Consider the following 24,337-nt stretch of genomic DNA (forward strand, 5'->3'; position numbering starts at 1 on the left):
AAAACACATTTAATGCATTCGCTAATAATTAGAATTAATTTAGAAGACAGATTCCAATGCAGAGCTGAGAATTTAGTCACTTTATTATATGCATTTGGAAATCATTGAAAATTTTTTCATTTTGAGTACTTCGCAAATCAATCGATTTAAAATAAGTGTTTGCTGGGTTTGAACTTAAATTATACTTTATTTGTGAAGAATTTATAGCATTGAATTCAGAATTTTGGTAGTGTATGGAATAAAAAATCAATAAAAATTGATTTTTACTGCTTCATAGCGTGTAAATTTATTAAATAAGAAATGACGCATTTACTCGCAGTTTGACATCGTACAAATGAACACACTCATATTTATTTGCAATTACAATTAATTTGCTAAACATTTCTAATCTTGAATTTATTCATCTTCCGTCTCTTGCAGATGAACCGTGCTTTACAGCTGAAGCCAGCTGAAAATGAAAGTCGCAGCGGTAAGTAAATCAAATTCACAAGAACTTTGCTTGTTTTTTTTCTTTATAGTACATAATTTGATTTCGACGAATTTTGGGTGAATTGAATTTGACGTTTAGCAATCAATTCGCCATAGGTGCCCAGCCAACTGAGAAATATAATTACTTTTTCTCTGCCCAAAAAAAGAAAACAAAACTTGACCCGTCTTTATTGTAAGTTTGTCCTTAGCAAAAGTGCAGCGTCAACGAAACTTTTATTTAGTTTGCTTTAGCTTCTTTTTATTCACACCTCGGCTAAGTATGTGCCAAAGTGGAACCCAAACTTGAATTTCGTATGGATTTTTTTTTCAACACCTCCGAAACACACGTCAGCTAAAATTACGGGCGCGCTTCGATAAACTGTCAAAACTGTCTGCAAAAATTTGACATTTCACAACAAAAAAAAGCACCTAGAGAAGTACGCTGTGTATAGGTAGAAAATTGGGGGAGCAACAAAAAAAAATTTCTAGAAATACAACGTTGAACTGTCAATGGCAGGCAATGAGAGTGCTGGACAAGGGCGCCCGGACATTTGGGGGCAGCCTGGTCAGAGAGAGAAAAAGAGCGCTCGCCATATTGTTTTTACTGAGCTCTGCCCCACAGTTGTCATGTTTCACGGTTGTTTCTGACAGCAAAGACTCCCTCCATAACCATCGAAGCATGGCAGCAAAAAAAAAATAAGGGAAAATGGTCAAAGATTTGCATAATTTACACAGCACTTGCTGCCATCTTTTCCTTTTTTTCTATATTTTTGGGTCACAGTTTGAGTAGTTCTTGGCTTGATAAACCTATTGACAAGCTCATTATGCAGCTGGCAGCAAAATGATGCTTGCTTCCAATCGAAAGATTGAATATTTAACGGGGAAGAAGAAACAAAGCTGTCTGAAATGAAATGAAATACTTAGGTAAAGCCCCAAAATTTCTAGCCAATTTTCTGCATCTTTGTGGAGATTCCTTTTGTTTTTTTTTTCACAAATCATTTAGGGCAGCGTCTACACACGTACATACGTGTAATGCACGAGAGTAAAAAAGAGTATGCTCGAAATTGGGTTTGGCCTTCGGGGCAGGTGGCATGTGGCAGGTGGCAGGTGGAGCACAGAGAGCCACAAAAGTCAGTGCACTTCGCGCAATCTTTTAAGACATTTTGCAGCTGGCAACGCTTATCAAAGCAGCGCAGCGCCCAAAATGTCCATTGCACAAATTGCTTGTGCACAGAGAGTAGAAGCTGAATAAAAAGCGAGATGGAGACAGAGACGGAGACCGAGAGAAAGGGAATGTAGAGTCATTGCTCATAATAGTCAACGTCGTCGTTGGCTGTGGCAAAAACTTGACAAAGTTGATGTGTCAAATCAGCAGAAGCCGAACGTTGAGTTGAGAGAACGAAGGCAACGAAGGATGCCCAGGCAGCAGGCAGCGCGGTGTACAAACGAATGACCTTTAAACTTTGCCAAAGGACATGAAAGCACTAATCGTTACGTTGCTCCCTTCATTCATTCGTTCAACGTTCAACGTTCATTTGCCAGTTGCTTCGATTTTACTTGAGTTTTTGCCACATCCCAGTGTCGTCGTCGTTGCTGTCGTTGCTGCTGCTGCCACCGTTGAGCTCTTGGCGGCAACAATTTAAACTTTTCTAATCCGCTGGGGATTCAAACTTCAAGTTGCAGCTAGCACACAACTCGTCGGCAATCTGTCCGCACAATTGTGTTCACTCTCTCTCTCTCCGACTTCTCTTCTAGCTGTCTTCACTAGCCAACGCAGGACGCACAGGACCAAGCCAAGGCCCATCAACGACGCAATCAAGTCGACATTTTTGTTTGTTGCCTTGTTTGTGTATTACTCCCCTTTCTTCATCTGTCTTCTTCTTTTGCCTTTTCGGCGAACAAATTTCGAAGAAATTAAAGCGCTCAACTTTTTGGCCGCTATCAGCAAACGCACTTGGCAACTCAACAGCAGCAGCAACATCAGCGGCAGCGACTTTTGACTTTGGCTTTTGTTCCCAGTGCCTAGGCCAAAATGCAATTATACAAGGACAAGTTTAATTGCTTGGTTAAGCTCGCCATCCGGCTCCCCTTTACTTATTCTAATCTCAACTGCAACTTTAGTGCTGATATTTACATTAACTTTAATTTATTTTGAATGCAATCAGGCATTCAACGTGTGTATGTGTAAAGTGCAAAGACTTGTTGATTTGTTCATCAACTTTTGAGGCACTTCAAGGCACTCAACACTCGACTATTAGTTGTCATTTTTGTTGCTCAGCTCAACTCCATCAATTTCAAACTGCATAAGCTGACTGACCATCTAACTGTCGACGAAATTGTTGCCTTTGTGTCGTCGTCTTTTGTCTCTGTGTGTCGCATACGCAATTTTCTTGTGTGCCATATCTGAAGTCTGATGACTTTCATTTCATTTGCCATGACGCACACACACTCATTTATCTTGATATTCTCACATACAGAGAGTAAGAGAGAGAGACACACATACACACACACATTCATGTTTCATCATTATCAAGCTCATATTGTCGGCAGCTTCGACTTTGTCTCCTGGTCTGCCTCGTCTCCGTAACCGTCTTCGTCTCCGGCGTAATTTGTACTTGTCTAACACGTAATGATGTCACGTAAATTGCATACGTTGACGTTACGTTGCGTTTGCGTTATTTTCTTTTTTAAACTGCACAACCCACAGACGCAAACAGCAAATTGAGCAAAGAGCTCGCGCGAGCGACTTAAAGTCAAATTAATATTACTCATACGCACCGTGTGGCCACGTGTGCTTGCTATCGCTGTTGCTATCTCTCTCTCACACTAGCTCACTCGCTTACTCGCTGCTGCCCGGTATATGAATAAATTGTGAAATCCGTGCCATTTCCTTGAACGCAACACAGATTTATGTTTCTAACTGCGCATTAATTTCCTTACCTTTATCCTGCTGTCTCTTTCGCCGGCTCGTCTCTGTGTGACTGTTTGTGTGTGTGCGATGTCCTGTGTCACACATCAGTAAATCAGCTGACTGGCTGCCTGCTTTCCGTTTCGCCTCATTCATCATACTTATAAATATTCATTTCCTCCCAAAAAAAAAAGAAAAAATGATTGCAAAAGATTAAAAATCAACTCCATAAAAATATTGTGTATACGCAGCGTTGATAAATTACCAAGTAAATTAACAAAAGCAGACAAGCTGGTGAGAACGCAGCCGATTGCTTTGACAGCAACGCCCATCAGTCAGTTTACCAGTCAGTCAGTCCATCAGTTCGTCAGTCAGTCAGCCAGAGAGTGAGTGAGTGAAAGCGTATGTGGGATATTCTTATCGATGGCGAAACAAAAACTTTGAGCGTCTCATTTTCTGGCTGCTCAGGCAGGCCTGCCTGATTATTATAGACAACGCCTCATCAAATTGAAAAGCAATGAACTATGAAACAGCCGACCGAATTGAAGGCACAAAACTAAACCCTAACAACAGCCAAGCAAAACTTTCTGCGCTCTCTTTCGCCTCGGCGTGGGCAGTGCTTCGTTTCTCCTTTGGTAGCTGGGGGTAGATAGGCGAAAAACTAATAATAATATAACGCAGCGTTGGTTGCAAAAACTTTTCTCATTTGTGCAGAGTTGTTTTTTTCTACTCTGTTCCATCTTATTTTCTTCCCCCTTGAGTTGAGTTGAGAGACTCCGTGTTCACATGATTACGCATTTGAATTTGTATTGGCGGCAATTTGTGTTTGTGCTTGCGACTTTTTGGGCCAATTTCATTATCGATACACTCCAGTTTACCTGGCAATCAGCCGAGCACCAACAGCAAAAACTTGGCTTATTAGCGTGCATCACAATGTTTATGACTTGACACACACATTTTGATGTACACAATAAAAAGAGGAAAAGCGAAGGGCGACAAAATTCAATTGAATTTTTATATATTGCAATAGATACAATTGCGAGCGATGAACACTTGGCGAATTGTGAATGATGATTGGCTTCAGCAGGCAAAGCGCAAATTAAAAAATTCGCCACTAAGCCCAATAACAAAGCCAGCCACACACAGCGCCTAAAAGCAGACATCAATTTTTGCTTTTCTCTGCTGCTGCTGCTTTGTCGTTCGTTTCTCTTCTCTTCTGTTCCGTTTCGTTTTCTTCTTCGACGTTGTCGTCGTTGTTGTTGTTATTGTAGCTGCCCCAGCTCGCAAATTCTTTAATCAGCTTAAATTCACACGTACCAAAAGCGACGTATAGCCATTGATTGGAGGCTTACAGTCCCAGGCTCTTCTCTTCTCACACCACAACCGCTCGCCGGCCAACAATCTTTATATTCTTCTCCCCCAGCTGCTGCTGCTGCTTCGCTGAATTCCCCCCTCGCACGCTTGCAACTGCCTTTTGTGCTGCTTTTATCAAAGCCAGTTCAAAGGCGCGTATGTGTATTTAGGCTTTTATTGTTTTTGACCTTTTTTGCTTTCTTTTTGACAACAAAAAATCGATTTCTCCTCACACACACTACGCACAAAAGAAAAGCCAAAAGGAAATGCTTGGCCAAATAAAAGTAAATCACAAGCAGCAACGAAAGCCGCAGCCGCAGCAGCCGCAGCAGCAGCAGCCACAGCCGCCGCCTCATTCACAAGTTCAAATAAGCGATAATAAGTATTTATATGCCTCTCCGCAGCACAGTTTTTTCTTCGCTTCGTTTTGCCTTCTTTCTGTTTTGTATACATAGTGGAAAACAGGCTGCTAAATGCGTTTTAATGTTTTCCATCACAGCAACAACAACACCAACAACAACTTTTGCGTCTGGCAATGCCGTCTTAAATATTTAAGCATACTTTTAGGCAGCTGCCTGTTTTGCTTTTGTTTTTGTTTTCATTCGCTCGCTTTCGCTCTCTCTCTCTCTCTTTTCTCTCTCTTTCTGTGCGTAGTTTGTCTGCGCATCATTTTTCTTATGTTTTGTTGCTTGATTTTTTCTTTTTTACGAGCGAGTGAAGCCTGTCAATTGGCTGAATGCCTCGTAAAAATGCCAGAGGCCTAGACAGCAGGCAGCAGGCAGCAGGCTCAGGAAAGTGCCAGCCAAAAACGATTTGTAATGTTTTCTTGGCCCACGCCGGAAACGGAAAAGCACACAAACACACACAGCAAGCGTCTAAATATCTTGGTGTATGCGTGTGCTTCTTTTAGTTTGTTATTGTTTTCTTTTTGGGAGGAGCCGCACGCTGTTTAGGCCTGCCAAATGTCATCATTAGCGTTTCAATTGCCATTTTAGTCCGTGACACTTGAAGCATTTGCATAAAATTCAAGTCAAGTTGTTGACATTGATGGCTGACGTCCTTTGATGTTTGCTTCGTTTTTTTTTTTCTTTTTTGTGTTCGAAGGAAGCCAAACGAAGCACAAATACCCTGCAGCTGGTTCCAAGGAAAAAAAAACAAAGCAGATTGTGCCGGGATTAGGCATCATAAAGAAAGGTCTCTGGCGACAAATTGTCAAAGGACATGGCAAAGTTGGCAAATTTATTGAACTTTTCAAATATATAAAAATTGTTTAAAATGTGCAGCAAATACATGTATTCTCTGCACAAATCTTTGCAAAAGGTAAGGGAAATAAATGTCAGTGCGCTTTCAATTTATGTCGCGACATTTTGGCTATTTTATTGAATTGAGTCGTCGCGACTTAGCCGTGATTTAACTCGGCTCTGCTGACCTCCCGCACCTGCCTCTGACTGGACAAACAAAAGCAGAGCTGGGGGAACAAAAAACACTTTGCTGATCTTATCAGCGCGGCAATTGTCTGACGCTTTTGCGTCTGCTTTTGTTTGCTTGCGGTGTCTTCATTTCACAAGCAGGAAGGGGCACATAAAGTGTGTGCCGGGGGCGAAGAGGGGGACCCAACGATAAGCGACACGCAAACGCGACAGTTGCAGGAGAGCACATCAAGAGTGGGGGAATGGCAAGAGTTTGGAGTGAAAGGTTTACACTGTAATAGCGTACAGTTGCAGGCGGCAATCAATAGTGTCAACTGGACGTTGGCCGCCGGGGCGTATGTGTAATATAAAATGTAATTATTTCTTATGCAATACGGTCACCACAGGAGGCAGGAGACAAGCGAGAGGGAAGGGAATGATAAGCATCTGGAACAGCATTTTATTGCAGGCGGCGCAATGTTTTAATTGTTTGTCGTGCCAGAGTTCTTTCTCTCACTCTCTCTTCTTTTTTTTTTGCCATCCAAACAGCTCAACCATAAAAGATTGTAATCTTAATTGCATTTAGAGTGCCTTGCATTGTAGGTTAATAATCATAAATGTTATGGTAATAGTTACTACAGTTGTACATCTCTCGCTGTATGTGTGAAGTGTTTTGTTTCGCTGCTGGCAACAATGTTTGTTTCGTCGTCGAGGCTCTTGAAACTATTGTTGCTACTTAATGCATTTGACCACAGTGTGTGTTGCAGGTGTCGCGCTGCATTTGCCCAACAGCAATTAGACAAATTGATATTGCGGGTACTCCAAAAAAGTGAATGTTGCACAATATAAAGTTTGCATTAGAGGCAAGTTAAGTGCCGAAGAGTGCTGGCAAATTATTACAAAATTGAGAGCACTCAAAGCTATGATATGACGTGTTTTAAAATTTTTGATTTGATAAGAAATTAAGAGATTCAGTTTTATAATATTTATTCGAAATATATTTGCAATAGTTTAAAGTTATTACAAAATAGATTACTTTATTTGATTCGTAATTTTAAATCTTAAATTTTAATATTATTCAAAATATTTTTGCATTTGTTTAATGTTCCAAATTTGTTGATTTCCTTTGCTGTTTGTAGTTCATTTAAAACTCTTTTCATCTTTAAGTTTGTTGAATGAAATCATTTAATTCCAAAGTCTATTAACTGCACAGCATCTTCTAAAGCTAAAGCTTTAAATGCAGTTGGTTTTATCTGCTGCCATACTTGATATACTATATCAAAACATACTCGTAAACTCTGCTTTCTCTCCCTGCCAACAACACGCCAAGCAGCCATATCTTTGGCTCCCCAAGACCGCTTGTTAGATTGAGCGACGTGTAAAAGAGACAGATAGCATTTTATGAGAGCGTTTCCCCGCTTCTCCTCCTCTCCCACTCTCCGCTGCTGCTGCAGCACACTTGAGCAGGCGAGTACAATGAGAGAGCAGCTCGTCGGGCAGCTTGCTTGGCTCATATACTTTACAAATCTTGATAGCTTAATAGCGAATAAGACGGACGAGGGGCTAAAAAGCAAAGACATGTTTTGGCCAGCGGGCGACCTCAAGAAGCAGCACAACAAGAATTCTTTCACATTAAAGAGCCAAAAAGAAACAACAAGAATATGAAAAGTCATAAAAATAACAGCGGGACAACAGCAACGAAAACAAAACCAAACTGAAAAGCCAAAGCACGTAGTGTGTGTGTGTGTGTGTTGAAAGTGTGTGCTAATTTAGGCGAAATCAATAGAGAACAGCGAGAGAAAGTGTTGTTTGTGTGCTCTGTGCTCTGGTTAAAATTAATGAACGTAGGTGGCGACCGAGAACCGACAACAAAGAGCTGAATTTATGTTAAGTTGAGTCACCAGCAACAGCGACAGCAGCAGCGACAAAAACTATAAAAATTAACGAGCTGCAAGTAATGTAGCATACTTTCTGTGCACGGGTTTTGTGTCTCATGAATGGGCATAAAATGCGCTCCGCTGCCTTCTTCGCCATTGTTGTGATGTTTTTCTTTTGAATGTGTAGTATTATAATGCCATTATCATTTTTATTATTGCATTTTAAATGCATCAACTTATACGTATACGTATTTATTTTATACATATTTTTGTGTGCCTTGCCGGATCGGCTCTTCTTTCATAATTTTTAATGCCTGGACAGCTCAGAGAAGCTGCGAGCTCACAGCTCATTAAGCAGCCAACAATTTGCAGTGTCTGCTGCCAAGTTGCAGGCGTAGACAAGATTAATGTGTTCCTGCCACGCTACATAACAGTGAGAGAGAGGAAGAGACTGAACGACTTTTGTCCTGCAACAATTTCTTTTCATTTTCCGTTTTTTTGTTTTTTTTGTCCTATCCATACATTTCTTTTCTCAATGTCGCCTCAAAGTCATGTGCACGTCTTGGAGCCACTGCTGTTAACTGCATTTAAAGTAGTTCCTAAGCCAGAAAATAGCACACAAAACAGTCGGCGAATGTGAGTCGAAGACTTTTGGGTCAATCACACGACTGCAAGCACGCAAAGCAGTGCGAGTGAGGTTTATCCCTGGAAATGGATTTGGCAGAAGCTGAGTGGCTAACGCCCATGCATTGTTATATCGCAGAGAATAGAACTAGACAGTTGAGGGGAAGTAGAAGTTTTTGAAATTGCTTGGCATAGCAATGAAGACAGAATACTCAAGAGATGCTCCAGCATACAAGATTACAACCTGTTTACATTCTTCTTCTGCGGCATGCGAAGTGGGAAAAATAAATCAAATTAGCTGCAAACGAAAACATTTTCAAGTCTTGCATTTCAATGTGATGATCTATGGCAAAACATATGCAGTTTAAGTAAGAGGAAATTCGATTTACGAGCTCTTTGGCATTTACATTTACTAAAGTTCTACTTAAATTACGACTCTATTGACAATGTGACTTAAATATTATGCAAATACACGATATTATTTTAGACTTTTTTTCTTATGTTTAAAAATTTATTAATAAAGAAAGATATGAGATTCGTTGTTAAACTTTTTCGACATTAAAATGGAAATATTCCGAAATATTCATATATCGAAGACAAACTTGGCAAGCCTTGTTTACCTGTGTAGCTGGCACAAACAATTGGCTTAAATTTAATTCTAGAACATATTTCTGCAGCCTGCTTCTAAGCCAGATTTATTGGCCTTTACTCGAGCTCCGACGATGACATTCTATATTTTCTTGCAGTCTATCGATTAACTCCAAAAAGGCACACACATGTTACTTGCTTGTTGTTATTTAAAACAAACTTAAAGCACAGCGAATACATTATCCCCAATGCACTCTCTCTATATAGCGTATTGTGATTCTGCAACGACTTTGTTGTGTGTGTATATGTTTGCTTGGGGCAAACGTGCCTGCAGCAACAAGACAACAACAACAACAGCTATAGCTATAGCCATACATCTGTCTATATAGCGAGTCATCCAGCTATCCATCCATCCATCTATCCATCCATCCATCCATCCATCTATGCAATGCAGCAAGTCATGCAGCGAAGCTCGCTGACCCGCACGATGCCTTTGTCTCTCCCATTCCTCACTCCCAGCACAATTGCTATCTCTGTTTAGCCAACTATTTCCATCTCTGTCTGTCCAGCTTTCATGCATTTGGCTTTACAAACAATATTTGTTGTTGTTGTTGTTGTCTTCACACAACAACTACATCAAACTCAGAGAAGCTCTCCCATCGAGTCGCTGTCTATTTTGAATCCTCTTTTTCACTTTTTCCCTCCGCTCCTTCGATCCCCCCCGTAGACTAAACAAACTAATATGCTATGCTTAAAGCGTACATATTGGACTTATGCTTGTTGCTATTGTTGTTCTTCTTGTTGTTGCTAGTTGCTTGTTGTTATTTTTGATGTTGTTTGTATACAAGCCAGGCGAAAAGAGGGGCAGAAGAGTTAGCTCTAGCTCCAGCTGCAATCGTCAACAAAAGGCCTCCCGCTGCTGTTGTCCTGCACTGCCCAGTCCCTTTGGACTCCATTCAGCACCTCTCTTTCCCCCCTCTCTACTCATGCTCTGGTCTGGCTGTCATATTTCGTGCTCTCACGCTGCCTACATGACACGCCATTGTGCTGGCTGCCCTCTAAAGTTACCCACAGCGACCCGCTGAGCTCTCTGCTCTCGGCTGCAGTTGACTTTGCCAGCTCTGAGCTCACGTTGACGTTCCCTCCCCTCCCCCACATCATCTCCTCCACCTCCTGCCTGGTCTGTTTTAACAACCTACGCCCCCATTGCCTGTCGCACGCTTATCATATAAATTCTTCTGGCTGCTTGTTGTTTTTTTGTTGTGCTCTTTGGTTTTGCTTTATATGCATGTAGTTGTTGTTTTGTGCTCTGATCCTGGCCATAACAAAAAGGCTAAAAATGTTGGCTCTTGCTGCTGCTATTGAAGGCTTAAGCGCCAGTCAGGCAGTCAGTCAGTCAGTCAGTCCAGCAGTCAGACAGTCACTCGATTCTCTCAGTCAGTTAGTTAGTTGAAAGGCGCTTCGGTTATTCGTCCTATGTCTGCACTAAGCAAACAAACAAACTCACACACAACGCCAGACAAAAACACAAAACAGCCTATAAGTCCATCGAGACTACGGGTCGAACTATTTCCTCTCTGCACATGAATTTTACACACTTGACTGCTGAGGCAAGCATTGCTTAAAGCCTTTGTTGCAAGTGTTGGCCAGCAATTATGCCAAAAGGCCAAAAATAAAGTGAGAAACTGACTACAAATGCAATTTTTAATTAAAGAAATTGCTTGAGAATCTTATTTTCTAATATATTTGCTACTAGTTTCGTTTTTAATGAGGCCAATTAAATGACGAATAAATAAATTCTCATAATAATGAGTCCAAAAGCTTGTGTACGGTTATAAAATACAACTGCTACACGCAGACAACTTGGCAGCACTATAAACTCATCAACTTAATGAAAATTACTCGAGTCAGACAACTGTTGTGTTTCTTGTTGTCTTTAAACGTCCATCACAATACGCGCATGTATTTAATTAGTCGTTTAGTCGAATGAACGTCATATTGTTGGATAGTTAAAATACTCCTCACTCTACTCTCAACTGAGATAATTAAAAATTGCTCAATGGCATAGAGAAATCTAATGATATCAAATGAAACGATGGCTTGTCATCTGATGCGAGAAGTAAATACGAGCATTTGGCCTGGCAATTAATAACTGTAGCATCCGAAAGCATCGCCATCAACGTCAACGCAACAACATTTTGGTCTCAGCTCAGCTGAGCCCAGCGCAGCGCATAAAAGTATGCTACACAATTTTCAATGCTCAACGCGCGTTAAAAATGAAATTTTATGTGCTGCTTAAGGGCGTCGCTAAAGGTTATTAAATTGTGTGTTGGGGAAGCCAGGACGAAGGACGCTTAAAGCTCACTGTCTGCTCACATATAGTTTAATTGAAAACTTTACTCTGTGTGTATGTGTGTGTGTGTGACTTTCAAATGACATTCAAATGGGGAGCACAGAAAAAGAGCGAAGTAGTGTTCGAGTCGAAGAAGAGGAACTGCTGCAGCACATGGTAATAAAATTATGACATAGAGAGGGCGAAATGTTGCCACACTCTCGCATTAAGTGCCATTGTCTGCCTGTTAACATGCTCATTACGAGGCAAAGCAAAAAATAGAGAAGAAACGGAGATGGAACTGAGACTCGTTCATGACTTCACTTCAATTATAATTACGTCAAACAGTGCAACAAGAAAATGTGCAACTTGAGGCAAACAACAGATAGAACTGAGACGCAGACAGAGTCGAGTCGAGTCGAGTCGACAATTGTCTCTGTGTGTGTGTGAGGCGCAGAGAGAGACAAGCAACTTGAAAGTGAGCATTTCCTTTAATGCCTTTCCTTGCCTGGCATTGCGCTTTTTATTCTGCGTTTCAACTTTTTTTCTACTGTTTGTTGCCATTTTTATATTACATTACATTTGCTCCCAAAGTGCTGTCTCCGCACGTTGCAGGACGCATAACGATGATTGTCATTGTTTTTAATGCCAAAGAGTTGCTTGGTCTCTGGCAACATAATATCCCTGCCAAAGCAACAACGCACACAAAAACTGACTGAAGAAAACTCATAATTGCGCTCCACACAAATTGCAAGTTATGGCCAAAGTTGCACAGAATAAAAGAGGAGACTGAGATGAGAAGAGAAAAGAGCAAAGTACATCCATACGAGTGCAACTATAAGCATTCATCATGTAACTTTAGCCACTCGCCAAAGACAGGTAGAAGGTGGACAAGCAGAGGTTCAATGCACTTGCTGTCAACTGGCGAGGTGTGAGTGCTTTAACTTTGTTGCAATTTATAAAATAAATGCATTAATGAGAGATAGTGACAAAGAAAGGGAAATGTATTAAAAATAAATTAAAGTGTTCTGTACTATATTTATTATAACTCGTTATTTTAAGGAAGGGTAGCAGAATCTATTTTAAACGAATTTTGTAAAATCACACTTTAAAAAATATATATATTCACATCTTTCTTATTCTCATTTATTTTTATTTACGAAGTATTTAATTTCTCATTTATTTTACATTTATTTTTCCGAATTTGTACACATATTTTTTCATTTCTCAATTTTAGAAGAAGGCTTATTTCATTTATCTTTATTTATTTTCAATTTCATAGAAAATTGTATACAATTGAATATTCTGTAATTTTATATATTCAAAAAATAAGTATTTTATTTCACAACTTTATTGAAATCATATTTTAATTTACTTTTCATTACTTATGTCTTTCAATTTGTATACATTTATTAACAGTCTACCAATTTATTCCGAAAAATAATAATTTAAGTTCTCAGTTTACCTTCTTTCACTTAAGCACTGCTCTGACACTACTTAGCAATCCTTTCAGCCCGTAATTTAAATATGCTTTAAAGTCCTTTATGCAGCTTTTGTCCACGCGGCCGTCCGCCATTTTATTGATGTTTTTTGACGTCGCTCTTTGGCCCAGCACAGCCAGCGACCTGTTCGTCCTGCATCCTGGCAAACAGAGAAAGAAAATGAGAGAAGAATGAGGAAGAGAGAGAGAGAGAGAGAGAGAGCTGTAGACAGACAACGTCCAGTGTCCAAACTGCCCGCAGTCCGAGGCAGCTTTTGCATTGAAGTCCAAGGCATTTGAAACGTTGCCTCAGCTCATCTCTAAGTTGGTTGTCTGTTTGGACGCGTCACTCACAGCGAGGAGATATGATGCCGGAGCGAGAGATGGATGAAAGCAAAGAGCGACAGAGAGAGAGAGAGAGAGAGAGAGAGAGTGAGAGCTCCAACTCCAACTGTAATTTATTTGGGCGCTCCCCAGCAACGGTTTTCTTTATTGCTGCTGCTGTTGTTGCTTTGGCTGGGCCAAAACTTATTAATTTAGACTTTTTGTTCGCAAATTTGCGTCTGGGTCGTTGCCCAACTATTCACAGCAGCTGGAGATGGAGATGAGAACTGACGGCAGCTTTTGGTTTGTTGCTGGTTTTTGCTTTGCTTTGGCAACATTTATGCAAATTAGTTTTGATTGTCTCTCGACGTCTCCGTCTCCGTCTCTGACTCCATCTCCAACTCATTCTACGGGACGGCAGGAAATTGAAAGTTAATTTGCATGCTGCATAGTTTAAGGCGCCACACAGTTAAATACACAACAACAATAACTGGTTGGCCAGTCAGAGCGAGGAGCAATGGGCAACGTTTATTGTTATTATTTTGTGTATTTTATTTGTATTTTATTGCATTTTATTATTGCATTATCTTTGCACTGCAGTCATATTTATGTATATCCATTGCATACGCCCGGGTTCCGGGTCCTTTGCTCTTGCGCCTTATTTAATTGCACGTGCATAATTCTTCTTAAAATACAATTATTACAACTTCTGCCCAGGCGTTTGCTCTCTTTCTCTCTCTCTCTCTCTCTTTCCACTTCTCATGCAAAATTTATGTTCATTTCGGTTCATTTCGATTCATTTCTTATGCAGCAGGCAGCTGGAAAGCAGGCAGGCAGCTTAAAGAAACGCTTCATGCGCATCCGCTTTTGCGTACGCTACATTATTTTTAACAAGTTTTTCAGAGTTTGCCCGCCTTTAAGTCGCTTACTTGCATATTTATGTCACTCGCAGGAATGTGTCGCCTCTGGTCACTCACAAAAATGTTACATAAATATGGAGTGGATCCGAGAGAATGGGGAGAGGGAGTTGTGGAGAGTGGGTTGTGTTAACTTGGTTGGTTGGCTGCCTGCTCGCTCATGTGTGACAGTGGCCAGCTGGCTGTGCGACAGACATCGAGACAGACTCTGAAGGCAGCACAATTGACAGTTTTGTTGCATAAATTTTTGCGGAGCTGCTTCTCCTGCTGTTGCTGCCTGACAATAAGAATATCGAGCGAAGGTTGGGGGTGTGTGTGTGAACTGAAACTGACAGGCTTACGGCGACGACGACGGCAGCTGGAAGATGGAAGATGGCAGCTCATTGTAGTAGTTTGGATTGTGGGGTGACAAAAATGTCATGTGACACTTTTACCCCCTCCACACACATGTGCGTTCGCTGCTCGTTATTAACATAATTCTACTTTGTTTGTCTCGATGATCCCAGGGATTAAGTTCTCTTATTTATTACAGATTTCATTTTCATTCTTATTATTTCTACATTTTTTGATAATACTATTTTCACAAAGCGATTTATTATGCTCGGGCAAGTGTTTTTAATTTCATATTTGCAGATTTACATAAGCTGTAATCTTAATTTTATATGTAATAGTATTTTTATATTATTTTTTCAAGTTTACTAAATTGCAAATAATTACCTTAGCTAGTCAATAAATCCCCACACAGAACGTGTTGCAAATGTCCTTCAAATTGTGCAAAAATCGACAGTTAGCATTCTCGTTTGGTGCTCGTATATATTTTCGACCTGGCGTAGACGCGCCCACAAAATGCAGTCAGAACTCGTTTGTGCTGGCGAAAAATTTCACAACTAATTGAATATTTAAAACTGCCAAACCGCAATTTCAAATTTATTACCCAGTGCAGCAGCGACACACACTCTCCAAAAAGAGTGCAGCCAACCAGCCAGGCAGCCATGCAGCCAAGCAACCAGGCAGTCAACCAACCAGCCAGCAAGTGGAGCGTCCATTCAACGGCCATTACCTTTTGCATGTGTGTGGTTCACTCTCTTGCTCTCGCTCGCTCGCTCGCTCTCTCGCTTTGTCTCTCTTCTTCACTCTGGGTATAAAATGTCACTTAATTGCAATTTAGTAAATTGTTTTCCATGTTGTATAACAACGGCGGCAACAAGCAACAACTCTACCCACCTTGCATCAGTTAGTCTCTCTGCATGTCTCCACATGGGGGCAAGCAAGGGGCAAGGTGGCAGTGGGGTACACACACATATTAAAACCATAAATTTTGCGGTGATTTATCTTAATTTAAATGTTGCAACAATGCATGCGGCTGGTTGCTGTTGCTGTTGCTGCGACGTCTGTTGCCTGCCCCTTTGTTTAAATAACAAAGCAGCTAAAAGTATGCAACAATTTTTATGTTTTACCCCACACATACATTGCCATATGTATATTTTATGTAACGCATTCTATATAGCTTTTACATATTTTTTTATTTAACATTTTATATTTTTTTTTGTTGGTGTTGTTGCTCAGGCAGCCGCCTTCATGCTGTGCGCGAAAAATCAATTAAAAATTCATCAAATAATTAACAAAAGCACTGCGCAGAGCGTAACCGGCAAGAAGGGGTTAAACAATAGCATCTACTGCTGTTGTCGCTGTCGCTGTCGCTGTTGTTATGTATGTTCTCGTCTCTCCAGGGAGTATTTAACTTGGCCTGCTCAGGGACGTAATTTCAATGCTGCTGCTGCTGTTTCCATATGTGTGTGTGCGACTGCGACGCGCAAAACAAATTAAATTCAATTTAGTCAACAGCAGAAGGAAGCAGAGGAAGGCAGCAGTAGCTTCTGCAAGAAGGTGCAATTTTGATGGATTGCTTTGGCTGCCAGCCAGAGAAAGAGCGAGTGCCTGCTTTCTAAAGGGGAACTGGTCCAGGAGCTTGGCTTTCTTGTTTGTTGCTTAGCTGCAAAGTTTACGAGCTGCTGCTGCTGCTGCTGTTGCTGTTGCTGCTGCTGATTTTGTATGCCTGTGTGCGCAAATTTCCATATGTTTGCTTGTATGGGAGTGAGTGTGTGTGTGTGTGTGTGTGCTGCCCTAAAGTTGCGCCCAAGTTAACGCAGCTGCATTTAAACTTTGTGCAGGAAAAAACTCTGTATATATACAACGAAGTATATAGTACTTGTGCCACACACGCACATACAAGAAATTAAAACTTTTGCAGCAAATGCCATTAAGCATTAAACTGTAGCATACTTTTGAGTGCCTCAAGTAATTTGAAAAACGGCAACAAACTTTACCAAATAATGCACTTTTATAAATAAGTCTTGAAGTCATTTACGTAACTAACAATTTGCATAAGCAACTAAATAATGTCAGACTATTAAATTGCATTTAAGCAAACAAAATCACAACATTTGCTTAACACAATTAATGCATTTAAATTTAAAACTCTTAGTTGACATGCTTCAATATTTATCGTTTTCTCCACACAATACAATGCTTGCCGAAAGGAATTTCAAATTATACCACTAAGATGATTTATTAGGTGTTTAATAGCCTAAATTCGTTAGATTTGCATTTGGCATAAATCACAACAAAATTGTAGCTTATTTCCCTGCACTATTTCAATCATCATATTTAAGTTAAATACATTAAATCTGACTGGCTATTATTTATGTCATTCGCTTTGGCTAATTAAACAGAAATTCATTGGCTACCTGCAGTCAATGTCTGAGCCTAAACTCATTTCTCTTTGCCTTTGGCCTAAACAAATGACAGCAACCTTAAGTCGGGGGCAAACCAAAAATCACAAATTTCCGCTTTTTAATGAATGCCACTGACATTGTCGGGGAATGTGTCACGCCCACATGGGTTGAAGCGATAACACGACGTGGCGACTACGAATGTAACTGTAACCAGTTTCAAAGTTGGCGGCGTGACATGTCAGGTTTTTCTGGCTCCGCCGAAAAGTATGCAACTTCATTTATAAAAACCCCTTTTCGTTGCTGTTATTGTTGTTATTTTTGTTGCCAACTGACTTTTGGCTTTTTGTAATTTATACGCGCTTAAAGGCGTCATGTCGGGCAACACCTACAAATTCTTTTTGCCTTTTGCTTTTGTTTTGTTTGGTTTTTGTTTCTGTTGAAGAGTTTTTGCATAACATCAACGTCTGACAAATGTGCCATAAGCAGCAGCAGCAACAACAAAAGCAAGAAGAGCATTGAAACTTTTGCGTGCGGCTTTCGGTTTTGGTTTCATTTTTGTGGCCAGCGGTTAAAAAAGTTGTGGCCAAATAAATGGCCAAATGGTTGAAAATGACAAATGACCGTCAATCATGACAGGCCAGACGAGAGCGTCCAGCTGTGGCTGTGAACGCTGCCCAACTCTTTGCACTCGGCCCGATAAGGCTAAGCTCTGTCTGCCACAGTTTCCAGTTCCCAGCTCTCAGCTCAGATGGGGAAATATAATGGATAGGAGGATGGGAAACACACCTGCCGGTCAATGACAGTCAAAGCTCATCATTGGCTTTTTCGGGGGTTGCTTTTCCGCTTGGCCTGCTCTGCTCTGTTCTATTCTGTTCTGGCCATCTAAATGAGTGTTTTGTTGCAGATAAGTTGTACAGCTCATATTTCTGTGGATTGCTCATGGTTCTCTTGGTCATTAAATGTCACTTTGTGTCTCTTGCCAAGTAAAATATATGAGCAATGAGTTGAATATATGACAAATAACTTAAATTGTTCTATGCGCCAGATAACAGAAATTAATGTTGACTAAGCGAGAGTGCGTATAAAATATGCCAGCTTAAATTCCTTGCACATAAATACACTATTTCAATAATCATATATGTATATTTGAAAAGTTAAGTTTCTTGGGGAGAAACTTTGCATTCAAGTTAATAAAGACTTCAGTACCAGTATAACAACAAAACTTTTAATGCAATCTTTTTATATTCTTAGTTTAAACTTAGTACTAAAAATATTAGCTGTAGTTTAGTTCTCCCTTTTTTATTATTTTCCTACATTTGTTTTTGGGGCAAACCGTAAAAATGCTAATAGAAAATTTACGAAATTCTTGTGCAGAAAAGGCAACGTTGCGTATGCGTAATAAGCGTGCCAAAGAAAAAAACACAAGTTTTGGCCCGAATAAATATCCTTTTTGGCCCAGAAAGCGAGTAAACAAAATCGTTTGGCTGCAAGAATTTGTAATATTAGTTCCCAATCTGACAAAGGACCACCAAATTGCTTAGACTCACAAGAAAAATCTTATCAAATTTTTTTTTGGTCGTGATATTTTTGTTGTTGTCGTTGCTTAACTGGCAAAGTTTCAGAGAGTTGTTGCCCCCCGAAGTGCCACTGTAAAATATTTTATTGAATATAATAAGCAAGGCAAACTTTTCGCCCAAAAGAAAGGAGACAAAGTTCTACTCTAGATGCAGCGAGTCGAGTTGAGTTGCTGTTGTTGTTGTTGCCATTTAATATGAACGCGCAAACATTTCACCCGCTGCTTTGTCCTTTCGCTTTGCTTTCACTACTGCATTTATTGCATTCGCTTTTGTGCTGCTGTGAGCAATATAATACCTGCGTGTGAAATAACGCAAAGTTTATGCAGCGCTGACAAACTTTGCGTTTAAATGAAAACTACAAAACATTTAAGTTTCGCGCAACAAGGCAACCCGAAAAAAAAATTTAAATGCCAAGTCTGAGGGGATTCTTCGACCCTTGAGGCGAGGCGTTGCCGGGCACTGAAAATGAAATCTGAAATTTCAAATTTCTTTTCTTTGCCAGTCAAAGTTTACACTTTGTAGTCGCGCGCTTCTTTGATGCACACGCCGAAAAGAAAGTGTCAAATTAAATTTAAAAAGTGATTTGCCGAGCTTTTTTTTATTCCTCAACACACACTTTATGTATGTCTGTGTGTGCGTGTGTTTATTTTGTTGCCCGTCGACTGCTTTTTAAATGCTGCCAGGCATGCGACTAAATGCCAAAGTGAAAATACGCTATAATTTGCTTGAAAAGAAAGTCATTTTGTTGCCTTTGCGTAGCATTCAGACTTCCGAAATTGAATTGCCTTTGGTTTAGAGCTTGACAGCTTTAGGAGAAAGCTGTTACTTACCTGCTTTATAAAGTCGAAGGATTTTAAACTGCATGGAATTTAATAAGAAAAGAATTGGAAAGTATTTTGTAAGTATTTTATATATTCATTCAATCATAATAATTAATTAATATTAATTAAAAGCAGCGCTCTATTAAAGCAGCTGCTTCTGATTGCAGCTATTTGCCTGGCCGCAAGTCAACAAATAATTTCTATGCAAATATTTTACACTAATTATTTCAAATATTTTGTATGCGCCAGCCAGCCACCGAAAAAACAAATACAAGTTTCGGGAGTGCCTTTCTATTCTGCAGAATGTCTATCAGTCCATCTGTCTGACTGTCTGTTTGTCTGCCTGCGCCCAAAATAGTTATTTGCTCAAATTAAATATATACGTTTGTCTATTTGTATAGCGCAAATATGTCTGTGTCTGGTTCTGGCTCTGAGCGTGTGTTTGTGTGTGAAACAAAATTATTTTATGGCGTTTGCGTTGGGCAAACATAACAGTCGTCGAGCAAAGGCAACTTGGGTGAGTCACTTGTCACAGTCTTCGCTGTCAGTCAGTCTACCAGTCAGGCCATGATGCCTAAAACTATGCAGAGTTTTCCTCTTCTCCTCTTGGAGTGCAATTTTCCAGCCTTTGGGCACACCTTTTGTTTGGACACAAGCGCTGAAATTGATTAAGTTTGTTGCCTGCCAATGCAAAAGGCACTCAATCAAACAGCTACCACCTGGCTGTGTACTTCACAGACAAATAAAAAATCCCTCTCTGAAAAAAAGAAGAAGAGTGTGGCATTGAAAGCACACACAAAAAGTGCCTAACCGAAATAAATGAATGAATGAATGAATGAGTGAGGCGAATCACATGGCATGGCAACGCATGGCATCGCATCGCGTTGTATTCAAATCAAGTCAAACGTAAAAACGTTGACTTAACACTCACACGCACTTGAAGGACACATACACATACACACAAGCGTATGTATTGACTGCGACAAGTGTCGTGGCAAACAGAGATTGCCGCGACTTGCTGCGCTGCCCGTGAAAATGAAAAACTGTTAACAGACTATGTGCATACCATTATCTGACTCACGAAAAAAAAAATGTACTTTTATATATAGTACACTCTCTGTATACCTGACTGAGTTGGAAGCGTAGCAGCTTAAGTAGTATTAAATGTGTCTGTGTGCAGCTTGAGAGAGTTGCCATAAATAGTCACAAAGCAACAAGAGAGCGAGAGTGTGTTAGTGTGTGTCGCGACTAGCAGACGCCATGAAGACTATTTAAAATAATATTATTTAATATGACTGAGCGGATGAGCACTTTAAGCCCAGTCGAGCTTAGCCAAGTGCGTGTTGAAATTTGAATAGAGAATTCTAATGAAATTTATAAAGTTCTTGGAAATGAAACACAAATTAAATACTCAACTAGTTTATGCAGTTGTATGAGTATTTAAGTATACAATTTATTGACATCAAGTATTGCCATTTAAGCATTCGATTTACACGTTGCAATGTGCAACCTTTTGGCTCTGCACTGTGACTAATTTAAATGCCAGCAGTGTAGACAGTGTGACCATGACTGTCAAGACCTTTTAATTAAAAACTATTTTGCTTGCATTTTTAGGGCCTGCGGCGCTGTGGGCGTGTCACCAACTCTGCTTTCCTCCAGCTTTTATTCTCTCTCGTTTTGCTTTCTCTTGCTTTGCTTTGTTGCTTTTGCTTTTACCACAGTTTGAACGCAGAAATTTAGCATTTTAATTTAAATTTAATGTGGGCGTGGCAGCATGGCGTGCAACAGTTTCACTGTTTTGCCTTCGCCTCCTTTCTCTCTCTCTCTCTCTAAGTTCAATTCTCTTGCTCTGTTTTGCTCATTGCATTAAGTCAAACGTAATCCGCACATGGCCCCAGCCACAAAAGGCAACAGCCAAAGCAAAAGCACACAGAGACAAAGCAGACTAAATGTGACTTTCTCTCTATCTCTTTCTCTCTGTTTCTCTGTCTCCCTTTCTCACTATTTATTCCCCCTTACTTTTTGACTTTATCGTCGGTTTGCTTGCTGTTGGTTTTCTGGTTAGGTCTAGTCTACTCGTAGTTGATTCGGTTTGGGGTTTCGGGGGACTTGAATCGGTTTGCTTTGACTGGTTGGTTGCCCAGCAGCTGGGCCAGCGTTTCATTAAGTTATACAATTTAACGCCCTTTGCCGGAGCTGGCCAACAAAACGTTGTCGGAGTTCTATTTACATTTGCTTTGGGTCAAATTACACAAAATTCTACGGGTGTTGCGGCGACAAAAAGCCATTGACAGCCAGCCGGCGACGTCTGCCAACGGCTTCGATGAGCTCGTTCTCTCTCTTTCCTTCTCTCTATCTCTAGCTAAATAAATTTTATACAAAATGTTTACATGAGTCGCCCGTTGGTAATTCAAAACTTTGCTGCACTCTTTTGTTTTAACGCCCTGGTAAATATTATTGAACTCTCTGAAGCTTCAGAAGCATTTGCCTGATGCTGTTTGACCTGCAGTTTTAAGACTTTAAAACTCTTTAATAAAGAGAGAATAGAGGAACGAACTTGATTGCAACATTTCCGCTTTGACAGTAAACTTCTTTCTTGTGGGGCTTCTCACACACACAATGTGCTGACCCAATTAGCTGCCAACTCCCAAGTCACCTGGTCACATGGTTTTGTCTTTAACTCTCTTTCGCCCAGACTCTCTAAAATATGTCACAGACCAGAAAAGTTTTCGCACACAGACTGTTAAAATTTTCTCAGATGTTGCTGCTGCCATTATCAAATTGAATTTCGCATGCAAATTGTTTTTCGGGGTGCGCTCTAAAAAGCTTTCAAGTTTTATGACACGGAAATTGGCCTATTGCAAGTTTCGCTTCAGTTTCGGTCCAGGATATTGTCTCCTCGTACTCTGAACAAAGGGTAAGCCTAAGCATCATATCTCTGCGACGATAGGAAGAGGAAATTATCCATTGATGCCACCAACTGCTAAAGGATATCTGCCAGGCGTAGCACAATTTGTTTAGCCTACATTAAAACAGTTTCCCACGTTTTGACAGTATTTTATTTTTTTTTTTTGGGCGGACTAATTTCAACGAACGGCTAATTATGATGTCTTTTACGTGCCAAGAAACGTTCAAGTGACTTTCCCGAGGTCCACTTCAATATTTATTTTACTGTAAACTGACAACCTAAAAAAGCGACGCGACAGACAGAGACCCCATTCAGAATTCAAGTGGGCGTGTTTTGATGACATGCTGCCTGCTTACCTTCAGCACGTAATGCGCTGGGGGATTCGCAGTCCGTATTAGCTACCCGGTAAAAACAATATTAATAACAGTGGCAGTCAAGGCAAGGCAAGGCAAAGCAGTCAGCCTGACTGCGGGGCCATAATAATACATCAGCTGAGCCAATGCCCCCGCAAGGGTTTATGCTGCCATCGCACAGGACAGCGCAGGAGACAGTCAGACAGACAGCAGGACAGACTGGCTGACAGACATCCCCAGCAGGCAGGCAGGCAGCTAATAGTCAACGGCTTCGTTCGACTGACGAACGCTTCATTGAAAAGTTTCCAGCGTAATGGCTTTTGTTTGGCGGCATCGTAGTCGCTTCTCAAGAGGGGATTGGCATTGGGTAGAGGGCTCTGTTGCTTCACTCTCTCTCTCTCTCTTTCTCTATAGCATTAAGTAATTGATTACATCTCAAGGGACTTTTAAGCAAGCCAAATGAACGCGAACGAGGCGAACGAACAAAATGAAACCAGCAACAGCAGAAACAACAACAAAATAAAATGGCACGCCACTATAAAGCTCATAAATTTCTATATAACTTGACTGGCCTCGGCGCAATATAACGTAAATAAATTTTGTTAAATAGTACACACAAAAGCAGTAAGAGTAACAACAAAAAAAGAGGTAGACACCAGCGTCCAAAATAACCAGCGACCTTTGCCGTGTTTTTACCATAAACAATAACCATAATTTAACCCCAACCCCAACCCAAATGTGTGCGTTAATGTGGTTTGCTGGCTAGAGAAAAAGTTGTATGCTAAGTTTAGCATAAAGTTCGCCAAGATGTGGCTCTTGCTTCTGATCTGATGGTTGGGGCATTGTCTATTTGCAAACTGAATTTATGGACACAATATGCACCAGGCACAGTGGTGCGAGACTTGTGAAAGCTGGACAAAAAACTTTCTCAATGTAATGAAAGCAACATAAATCGATTATTTTGATAAATTAAAGTGCGTGTCTTTATTTATTAAACTAAGAAAATTTCATAAAATTTGTTTGTAATAACTAAAAGATATACTTTCTTATAGTAAAATACTGTCCAAAGTTATTCCTGAATATATATTGGAAATATATGGAACTAAATGTACTAAATATACCAGCTGAATTTGGTATATTTGCTTGCAAATATTGAGAGATGAAAACTTATTTCTTAATGTGTTCAAATTCCTATTCAATTAGAAACTTTCTCTAAATAATAATTTATACTTTTGTAATAGTTTTTAAACAAATCAATTCTATTCGGTACATTTTTGCTAATACTTAAGAGAAAAATGTTTTATATAAGATTACACTAACTAAACAGTCTCTGCACTCAGCTCTATTCGGTATATTTCCATCTTATAACATTAAGATTAACATCCCAGTCGGCTGCCCACACTCAATGCTATGCTATGTCTTCCTGCCGCTGTTTCCCTGACCGCAATTTTCACGCGCATCATTTTATTTTTTTGCGTTCTGCGTTTCACGTTTCGTTGTGGATTTTAAATTAAAAATACTGCCGTGTGCGGGTTGTGGGTCTACAAAAACAACAACAAAATGTTATATAGTATACAAAAACAATGAAAGACAAGAAGGCAAACAACAACGCTGTTGAGGCCCCGATCCCAATCCCATTCCCTATTCCGACACCACAACCATA

General features: G+C 40.2%; 1 protein-coding gene across 17 annotated transcripts in view; it reads left to right on the forward strand.

Moving 5' to 3' along the window:
- Positions 1-24,337, forward strand: part of LOC117570006 (CUGBP Elav-like family member 4) — a 168,756-nt gene that overhangs the window by 39,041 nt on the left and 105,378 nt on the right. For all 17 annotated transcript variants that reach the window (XM_034251404.2, XM_034251408.2, XM_034251413.2 and 14 more), the window contains one exon: positions 421-469. In XM_034251404.2, the coding sequence (XP_034107295.1) occupies positions 421-469 (49 nt within the window). The remainder of the gene's footprint in view (positions 1-420; positions 470-24,337) is intronic.

The sequence above is a fragment of the Drosophila albomicans genome, chromosome 3 (genome assembly GCF_009650485.2).
Source record: "Drosophila albomicans strain 15112-1751.03 chromosome 3, ASM965048v2, whole genome shotgun sequence".
Lineage (NCBI taxonomy): Eukaryota > Metazoa > Arthropoda > Insecta > Diptera > Drosophilidae > Drosophila > Drosophila albomicans.